Raw genomic sequence first — 9,936 nt, 5'->3', positions numbered from 1 at the left:
CTGGAGGGAAGTGAGGACGAGCGACTGTGGGACGTGAAAGCAGGTCACTCCTCGCGCGCGCGCTTCTCCAGGGGCTGAGCGCTGGCGGGTGGTGAGCACGCAGCGCGCTGACAGCGCCGCGCAAACTGCAAGCTCGGCTTTTGTAGGCTTTTGATTAAGAAAGACCCTGTGTGACTCAGCGGGAGGTTGGAGCACGTCCTTTGCATGTAGGGCCTTTCCCAGCAGCTGGCTCCGCTGCCCTCATCCACCACCTTTTTTCTCCAGATCCCAAATCCTGGGGCTTCCCTTCCTTCCCGTGTAATTCCTTCTCACCGTCCCGCTGCGGCTCCTGACGGTGATGGCAGCTCACGTCTCACCGACGCTGCGGGCAGCAGCTGGGGTCCATCAGCGCGGTGAATCGAGAAGGTCGGGGTGATGAAAGACGAGGCGGCCGGGCCGAGCAGCCCTCCGAGCGCCTCCCGGCAGCTCACGCAGCTGCACGTAGGATGGGAGCGGGCGAGACTCCTGGCTGCCAGCTCCCTGTGCAGACTCAGCATCGCCTCTTGCCCAAGACCTTGCATAAAATAAGACAGCTTTCTCTCGCCGGACAGTTTGACCCTCATCAGAGCGGTTGCAGACCACTGACTCGGTGAATCCGAACGGGAGCAGGGTCTTCCTTGGCGGGGACTGCGGCTAGGCAGGGAATTAAAACTAAATTTTTTTTGTATCTCGCAGCTTTGAGGCCAGGATTTGGAGAACAGGAGGAGCTCAGGGGGAGAAGGAGGGAGAAGACACACACACGCGCGCTTGTGCTTTAACTGGATCAGTTCATGATGAAAGCCTACACTGACATTCCAGATATAAAAGTCAAATTCCTGTCTGCTGTCAGTGCCTGAGCTCTTCGGAGAGCCCAGGGACTTCCCTGGCTATTCCTGGCTGAAACCCCGCGGCCGCGTTTCATTGCTCTCTGGGGCTGAAGGTCTGGAAGCCGATGTAACCGTAACCGGAGCTGAGACTCCATCCTTGTGGGCTTGTCCCGGCGCGGGACCCTCTGGTTGCCGTATAGGGATGGAAGACGTGATCACAAAACTGTGAATTTTATAGTGGCTTTTTCATGGCTTTGAGAGATTTGGTGGCTTAAAAGGCTATTGCCGGGTCAAACGGGCGTTGTGCAAGAGCCATCAAAGCTTTTGTGGCTGTTGTTTGGCTTTTTTATTTTAATACCCAGGCGGTATCGGCAGCCGCGGCCTTGCTGCGCTGAGGAAATGGAAATCAAAGGTGAGAGAGATCTCTCAGCTCAGGGAACCTCTGCCCCATCGGAGCCAAGAAACGCTGAGGGCTAAAAGAGCCGCAGCCTGAAAAATGCAGTGGTTTTGGACCGAGGGGCTCTTTTTCACAGCCCGGGTTGGGAGAGCGGGGGCTGAGCTGGGACCCCCCCCAGCTGGGACCCCCCCAGCTCAGCGGGGGTGATACTCGCGGCTGCTCCCGGTGAGGGCAAAGCAGAAAATGGCTCTGCAATGGGTGGGGATGGCCGGGCACCCCGGGTGTGACATCCAGCCGGCTCCTGCACCCACATGTCCCCATGTTGGGAGGGGACGGCCTCGCCAAGGCTCCCGGGGCTGAGGGAGGTGACACTCTGGCTCCTGTCGCTCCCGTTGAGCAATCAGCCAGGGCGAAGGGCCAGGATTAGTCACCCCAATTGAGGCACATCCCTTGGGGGGGGGGCCAGGCTTTCTGCCGAGCTGGTCCTACCTGCCCCGGCCCCTCCAAGCCCGGCGCCGGGAGAGGCTGAGCCCACCCCGGCCACGCGTGGCACCTCCTGGGCAAGAGCGAACGCAGCAGCTCATGGTTTTTTTTTGGGCTGGAGGGGTTTGGGCTCCAGTGGCAGCCACTGAACCAGGGTTTGCTGTGACCCCTCCATCGCTCTGGGCAACTGCGGGGTTCCTCTCCGTAGCCCAAAACGCAGTGCCTTGGATCAGGCCAGGTCAGCCAGTCGCGTGCAAGTGTGGGTACTGGGGTGAAACGTGGAGAGTTTTTAGTAGCCCCCAGCCCCCAGTTAGGGCTCCTCGGTAGCCCCCAGTCAGGGGTCATTCTTGTCCTGGGGCGGGGGGGGTGTCTCGCCAGGGCTTTAGGACGCACAAGATGGGCCAAAATCCAGCGGATGGGGCTAGCATCTGCCCCAGGAAAGGCTGTGGGGGCTGCCGGCTCCGTCACGGGGCTGTGAGTTTCCCCGCCAAGTGGTCCTCTCTGCGGGGTACGAAAAAGCCTCTCCAAAAACTAACCCCCGCCCCTCCCCCCCAGCTCCAACCAGGCGCCCAGGGGAAGCCCGGCAGCACCCCGGGGTGCCTGCCCGGTGACAGCCAGCCAGCGCCGTCTCCCCTGGGCGCCGCTGGTGGTGGCTCAGCCTCAGCCGGCCCTGCCAGGCAGCCAGGAGCCGGCCAGCCCTGGCCCCGGGCACGAAGCCCTGTGGGGAGGTTGTGACAGCCGGGGACAAGGGACAAGCCCGGTTGTGGGTCTTGCAGCCCTCCAGCCCCGCTCGGGATGGGCAGAGCCTTTTGCAGGCAGCATGGCTAGGGGCAGCAGCCTCCGCTTGCCCATAGAGACCTGTTTCAGTAGCCTTAACCCCATGGCTGCTAGCCGGGGGGGGGCAGCCGGCACCCTGCTCCCAGCGCCTGACTGGGACAGTGGCTCTGGGGTGGGGGACGCTCCCTGGCCCTGGGAAACCCATGTCTCTTTGCTCTTTTGGTGTTAAAGATGCTAAAACACATATATTTGAGAGCTTTGCTGTGTGGCCCTTCCTGTGCAGCATCAGGGATGCTGAGAGCATCCTCCGGCGTGTCCCAGCCAGGGGACAAGGATGGGGATGGATGTCCCGACGTCTTCCTGGTCCCCCCCGTCTGGGTCCCACCACCCTAGATGAAACAGGGGGCCAGGAGGACCCCTGGGGACACCCCATGCTCCCCAGCAGCACGTCCCTCTCATGGGAAGTGTCGTGGGGGCCCGGGGCCTCCTTCCCAGCCCCGAAATGCTGCTGGACCGGCTGGGAGGCCGGGGAGCATCGTCCTCCTACACGGCCCAGCCAGGCTGCAATTTTGGGTGCTGTCGAAATCGGTTAACTCCTGGGAGGCTGGTGGGAGCCCCGTCATCCTCCCGCCACCCATGGGCCCCGAGAAGCAGCAGGGGCGGATGGGTACCAGCACCCCCCAGCTCCCATCTCGTCATTCCCCCCCGCCCCAGTTTAACCAGCCTGGGCTGCCCGTGTCCCCAGACCGCCGGGTCAAGGGCCAGCGAGAGCCCTCGGCTCGTTTTTCATGTCGGCCGGCCCCGGTTTGGCTAATTACAGGTCTGGGGCTGGTTCCCAGGCTGGGAGCGCTCGGGGCCGGGCGGTGGCCAAGCGTCGGGGCCTCTCGCTGGCCTCCCCCCCGGGAACCGGCTGGGCTCCCCGACACCGCCGGGGGCCCCCCCAGCTCAGCCAGGACCTGCCGAGAAAATTACAACCGGCCCCCGCTGACCCGGTCCTCAACGGGCCACGGCAGCGCCCACGTTTGCTTCTACAAGATGCCATGATGAGGATGGGGAGGGGAATGGGGGGGGTGGGTGAGGGGCTGGGGAAGGGGTGGTGGGGTGGGGGGGCGCTGGCAGGGGTTAATCCCCTCGGCTGGGCTCTGCGCCAGGTTCTGCTCTCCAGGTGACGTGTCCTGGGCAAACAGGTTCTGGTTTGCGCAGCGCAACCTCCCACAGCAGCCAGCGCTTTCCCACGGCAGAGCCCTTGCGAACCTCGTTACATCCCAGGCCGGTCCCTGCAGCCCCCTGGGCTTTGCACCGGGTGCCCCGCCATCCCGCCACGCAATGGAGGGGGGGGGGGGGGAGGGTTGCTCCCTCAGCTGTGCCTCAGTTTCCCCAAAGCCCAGTAGCATCTCCTGGCACCCCGGGAGCCGGGTTTTGGCCGTGCTGGGGCTGGGAACTGGCATGTCCCCCACGTCCCCAACTGGGGACCCCGCTGAACCGGGGTGGCACGTCCTGAGTCACGGCGCGTTTCCTCCCGGCATCCCGGTGTTTCCCATCAAAGGCCGGCTCCTGCCCAGCCCTGCTGCGCTTGATCTGATGAGCTCATAGCCCAGGGTGCCATGACTGTATTTTATTGTAATTATTTTTCATGTCGAAACTCGCGCTGGCGGGGTTCGGGGTGGGTGGGGGTGGGGGGCCCTGTGCTCCGTGAGCTGCGCCCTTCACCGTGGCCGAGCGCCAGGGCCAGAAGTGCTGAGCTTTCTCCTGCTCCGGCGCATCCGGACCTTGACAGGGATGTGTCCGTGTCCCCCCCCCCCGCCCCGGTGACACCCCAGGGCTGTCCCCGTGTCTCTGACGATGCGCCGATGCTGCTTTAGGGGACCCCCCCCCCCCGACACACACCCCCCCCGCCCCACCTTGGGACGTAGAGGAAAGCTGTACAAGGGCCTCGGTGATGGGTTTTGGGGCACTGTGAGTTTGCACCAAGGGGGTGGGACACCCCCTTGTGAGGTTGGGGACCTCGATGCGGTGCCCCCCAGCCCCACGGAGTGTGGGGGGGTGCCGAAACCCTCGCCCCGCGGAGGCAGAGCCCACCCCATGAGCCCATCCACACTGCGGTTCTGCAGCCGCCAAGGGACGGGGACGGGGGGGGTTCACTGGGCATCCCGAGACCCACGTCGCGGGGTTGGGGGTGGGGGGGAGGGATTGGGAGCAGCCAAACTGCTGCTGCAGCTCCTTGGGGACCCGAGTGTCCCCCCCCCCCGGCCTCAGCCAGCGGGGTGGGAGGCCAAGCGGGTTCCCGGTGGCGGGGGGAGCTGCCCGGACACGTGCGCGGGGGAGAGACGAGGCAGACCAGAGGCAGGCGTGCAGGAGACGGTTTATTGGAGACGCACAGAGGCTTCGGAGATACGTGACCCCCCCCACACACACACACAGCCCCAACCCCGGGAATGGGGGGTGGGGGGTGCCCAGAACCCGCCTCGCCCCATCCCGGCCCCTCACCTCCTCCCGTCGCAGCTCCAGCCCTCCGGGAAAGGGGGTTTGGAGACGGCACACTCCCCCCCCCCCCGAAAAATTGTTAAATAGTGGGGGGCTGGCAGCACTCCAGGATGGAGGCAGCCCCCCCTCCCCCCCCGCCTCCTTTCCCCCTCCCCAGAGCAGAGGATGGCGGGGGGGGAGGGAAGGTGGAGGTGGGGGGGCCATGCCAAAGCCGCTCAGCAAACACCACACATGGCCCGACCCCCCCACCACCACCCCAATACTCCCGGCATCCAGGCTGGGGAGGAGGGGGGGGCCATATGGAAGCCGAGACACACACCCCCCCCAAAAAAAAAAAAAAAAAAAAAAAACAACAAAAAAAGACCAAAACAAAAATTAAACCACGAAGAGATGCCGAAGGGACTGGAGAGTCGGGGGGGTGGGGGTGGGGGGAGCCGGTCCCCGGCTCGGCGGGGGATGGCCGTTCAGTTCTTGGGCTCTTCGCCAGCCTCGCCGCCGTCTTCTCCGGCGCACTCGGCTGTCCATAGCGTGAGGTTGTCCCTGAGCAGCTGCATGATGAGGGTGCTGTCCTTGTAGGAGTCTTCGCTGAGCGTGTGCAGGTCCCCCATGGCCTCGTCGAAGGTGGTCTTGGCCAGGGAGATGGCCTGGTCGGGGGCGTTGGCGATCTCGTAGTGGAAGACGGAGAAGTTGAGGGCCAGCCCCAGGCGGATGGGGTTCGTGGGCTGCATCTCCTTTTTGCTGATGTCCATGGCTTCTTGGTAGGCTTCCTGGGCGCTGTCTATCGTCTTCTTGCGGTCGTCCCCAGTGGCCACCTCGGCCAGGTATCGGAAGTAGTCACCCTTCATCTTCAGGTAGAAGACCTTGCTCTCGGGATCGCTCGCCTTCTTGATGAGATACTTGTCCAGCAAGGCCAGGACGTTCTTGCAGACGCCATTCAGCTCCCTTTCCACCTTCTCCCGATACTCGTTCACCAGCTGCGCTTTGTCGTCGCCCTCTTCGGTTTTGTGCTCGATGCTGGAGATGACCCTCCATGCCGAGCGCTGGCACCCCACCACGTTCTTGTAGGCGACGGAGAGGAGGTTGCGCTCCTCGTTGGACAACTCGTCCCCGTGTTCCACCACCGCCTTCATGAAGTCCGCCATGTCCTCGTAGCGCTCAGCCTGCTCGGCCAGCTTGGCCTTCTGCACTTGGTGGTTTCTTGCCATGGCTGGGACACGGGCGCAGGGCAGACGCTTGGGCGAGGAGCAGGGCCGGGAGCCGTCGGAGCCTCTGCCGAGCCCCGTCGCCGGGATTCGTTTTTGGCTGAGCGTCGGAGCCTCGAGCGAGAGCGGGAGGAGCCAGCGAGGCCGAAGGAGTGTCCTCCTCCTCCTCCTCCTCTGCTTCCTCCCCGCCGAGCCCAGCCTTAAAAGGAAAATTGCCGTGAATCATCATCCCCCGGGCAGCTGGGGAAGGGGCGAGGAGGTGGGGGGCCACCAACGCCCTGCCCTCCCCGTGGGTCCCCGGGGAGGGCTCGGCGGTGGGTGCAGCACCCATGGATGCCCCGAGGCGGGGGTCTCCCCGCAGCCAACACCCACCCCAGGACCAAGGGGATGCCCATCCCGCTGCTAAAAGCGCTGGGGAGGAGGCGGGGGGGGGGGGCAGCGGGTGGTTTATCATTTCGGGGGGAGGGGTACACGGGGACGCGGCAGCGTTCAGCTCTTCCCACCCTCCCCTCAGAGAAACGGGCCACGGGGTGTGTCTGGTCGTAAAAATGGTTTCCTCCCCCCCCCCTCCGCCCCGAAATCATATCACTGTCGGTTTTTTATATGCTGATTAACTTCACTGGTAATTGCGAGGGCTTGACGGGCAGGTATTTATTCCCACAGGTGGGGAAACCGAGGCAGAGAAGCTCAGCAACTCGCCCAAGCGCCGCGGGAGGGACCGCCCCGAAGCCGGCTGCCATCGCCCCGTGCCTTTGAGCCGCCGCGTGGCGGGACCGGCCTGACACACCCCCCCACCCCCCTCCCCAAAAAACCTCCCAGAGTGGGGAATCCACCATCGGTGTGAGCCTGGATCCGTCCGGCGGCAGGGAAACACCCCACCACCACCACCACCGCCCCCGGCCCCACTGAATTCGGGGCTCCCCCATCGCTCACCTCCATCCCAGGGCTGTGTATCCCCATCCCAGCATCTCGCCAGGGACTTATCTCTTAACTGAAGAGTTTTGGCGTGGGGGGTTTTTTTTGTTTTAATTTTATTTTTTTAATTTTTTTTATCATTTTTTTTTTATTTTCTTTTTTTTTTTTTTTTTTGACACGAACTCACTGGCGGTGGCTGGGCCCGCCGGTGGAAACACGCCGCCCTCCCTCCCCGATTAGGATCTGGGCTTCGTGTTGCGCTGCAGTTTCACTCTCAACCTGCTCCGGCTTGTTGCCACACGCCGGGCGCTGGCGGCTGCTGGCCGGGTTGGCGAAGCCGTGGCCTCGCAGCCGGTGCCAAGCCCCGGCGCTATCATCTGCCATGCGGGAGCCGTGCGGGAAGGGCAGGGTGGGGCGGGCGCCCGGCGGCATCGGGCCAAGGCAAAAAGGGGTTGGTGGTTGGGTTTTGTATTTATTTTAAAAAAAAATAAATAAATGTAAAAAAAAAACAAAAAAAAAAACAATCAGTGTGACTCGCTGCTTTACTCATCCCTGCAAACAGCCCTCGGTGCCACCCCGGTTGGCAGCGCTCGGTTGCCATCAGCCCCCCCCCCCCGGCCTTGCTCCGGTCCCCCGGGATGGGGTGATGGAGGATGCTGGGGATGGAGGACATGAGGAAGACCCAGGGATGCTTTTTCCGAAGGAGTTCAGCCCAGGAAAAGACACACACACCCCCACACACACACACACACCCCTCAACCTCCACACTGCTCCCTCCCCACCTTGGCAAGGGGGATTCAGGGCTGCTCGCCCCCTCCCTGGCCGAGCCCCCGGCCACGTGGTGGGGTTGGGATGCCCCTGCCCAACGTGGGGCTCACACGAAGTGTCAGCACGAGGGTGTCCGGCTCCACCAGCCCCGCCACAACCCCTCCATGTCCTCCCCCCCAGCCCCCCCGTGGCCCCCCCTGCCTCCGGGGACTCGCCACGTGCAGCAATTAGAGCTCCTTCCCCAGCTGAGCGGGAGCCACCGTGGCAGCGGGTGACACCCCAGTGGGTCGGGAAGAGGCGTTTTCCGAAGGAACAGCCACATGGGAGCCCACTGCCTGTCTCCCACCTCTGCCTGGGCAGGGGAGGAAGACCCACAGGGATCCTCTAAGAGCGTCAACCAAGCAGAAAAGCCCCCATAGAGGGGCGGGGGGCCAAACGGGCAGCCCGACGTACCCAGCCCTCTGAAAACCACTTTGCAAAAAGGCGAGGCGACAACCCCCCGGGTGGGAATTAACCCGCAGCCCTTCGCACGGCAAAGCTGTACGCGGTCGGGGTCTGTGGCCCCCGCCACCCCCCCCCCTCCCCAGCCCCGCTGAAGGACTTGCCACCAGCCCCGACTTCAACACCTCGGGCTGATCCTGCAATATCCCAGCTGCGTTTGGGCTGTTTCATCCTCCCGTGGCAGCTTTGCAGCATCTCTCCATGGGGAGACCCCCCCCCCCTTCCCCGGGCTGGCCGGACGCCCCCCCTGCAGCGGGACGGGGTGTGCGATGGCTCGGCCGCGGCTCGGGCGTCTGCTCGGCAGCCCCTGCCAAAGGGGGCTGAGCCGCTGCCAAATTTTGGGTTGCAATGGGCTGAGAGGAGGCTACAAAAGCGTTCTGCTCTACGGGTTTCATGAAAATCAGAGGGGGGGAGGGGGGGTGAAGGGAAGAGCCCCGGATCCCTACGCAGAGGCTGCAGCATCCCCCCGCGGAGCACCCCTGGGTGCCCCGAAGGATGAAGAGCAGCAGCAGAAGGTGCGTCACCCCCCCCACCCCCCCCGAGAGAGGGACACCCGGTTCAGCCCCGGCCCCGGGGGACGCTGCCCAGGCCAGCAGCCCAGCTGGCGACGCTGCAGGGCTGGGGCGCTCCGGCGGCTCCGCCATGGCAGGAGGAGGCAGAGGATGCTCGTGGCCATTCCCAGAGGCGCTGGAAGGATGCTGACAGCCCACCCGGGCCACCCCGGCCTCTCCCATCCGGCCCTGCCGCTCTCCCCCCTCCCCGGGGCTGTGGGGACGCTGCCGCCTCCCGGCCCTTCAGCAGGGGACAAATTCTGCCGAATTTTGCCGCGTCCCAGGTCCCGCAGGCGCTGCCCATCGCTCCCTCCCCGGCCCCAGCTGTACAGGGCACAGGGTCACAGAAGGCTGGGACTTGCCTCAAGGCCACCGCTGGTGCCACAGCTGAGTTTAGGGAGCTCTGGGCTCCCGGCCCCATGGCCAACGCGGCTGACGGCAGAGGGGTGCAGCCCTCCCCAGCCCCCCCCCCTCCACCCGCCCCACGCAGCACCGACGTGCCCGGGCACGAGCTGCAGGGAGCAGCTCCCTTCCGCCGGCAGAGCAGCAGCCAGGCGCTGGCGTACAGTAAATAGGAGAAATTTTTATTTGTTACAAAAGTAAAAGGCAGAAATAGATGGTGAATCCTACTGGGCGCTGGGCTGGGCGGGGGGAGGTCAGACCTGGCTGCGCAGCCCCCATCCCGGCCACCGGCGGTGGGAGGACGCGGTGCTGGAGCCCCCGCAATGGCTGGTCACGGTCCTGCGGGTCTTCAACCCCTTCCCCTAAAACTAGAGCCACGTTAAGACGGAACGGGAGGGGGAGAGCTGGCCGGGGGGCGGGGGGGGGGGGCGGGTTGCAAGGTTAATTCTGACCACGCACTAACTCCTGCCCGCGGAGGAGAGTCCTGCGGCGCACGGACACGGCTGCTGGGGTCGGGTGTGTGATGCCACCGGCGTCACGACGCGCTGGCGCGAAGCCTGCTCCTTTCGCAAGCCCGCCGGAACGCTCACCGCTATCTTCCAGCATCTGCG

At 64.4% G+C, this 9,936-nt stretch overlaps 1 protein-coding gene across 1 annotated transcript; it reads right to left on the bottom strand.

Moving 5' to 3' along the window:
* Nucleotides 1-5,450: 5,450 nt before the first annotated feature.
* SFN (stratifin) lies at nucleotides 5,451-6,222 on the bottom strand. The gene has a single exon (XM_054223572.1). The coding sequence runs from the start codon at nucleotides 6,189-6,191 to the stop codon at nucleotides 5,451-5,453; it is 741 nt and encodes a 246-aa protein (XP_054079547.1). The 5' UTR covers nucleotides 6,192-6,222.
* Between the last annotated feature and the right edge of the window lie 3,714 nt (nucleotides 6,223-9,936).

Source organism: Rissa tridactyla, chromosome 18, assembly GCF_028500815.1.
Source record: "Rissa tridactyla isolate bRisTri1 chromosome 18, bRisTri1.patW.cur.20221130, whole genome shotgun sequence".
Classification (NCBI taxonomy): domain Eukaryota; kingdom Metazoa; phylum Chordata; class Aves; order Charadriiformes; family Laridae; genus Rissa; species Rissa tridactyla.
Note: the sequence above shows the minus strand (reverse complement) of the source record. Positions and strands in the feature narration are given on the sequence as shown.

Bases quoted from the DNA above. Each gene is read 5' to 3' on its own strand.
- SFN (XM_054223572.1), bottom strand. From the start codon at position 6,191: ATGGCAAGAAACCACCAAGTGCAGAAGGCCAAGCTGGCCGAGCAGGCT.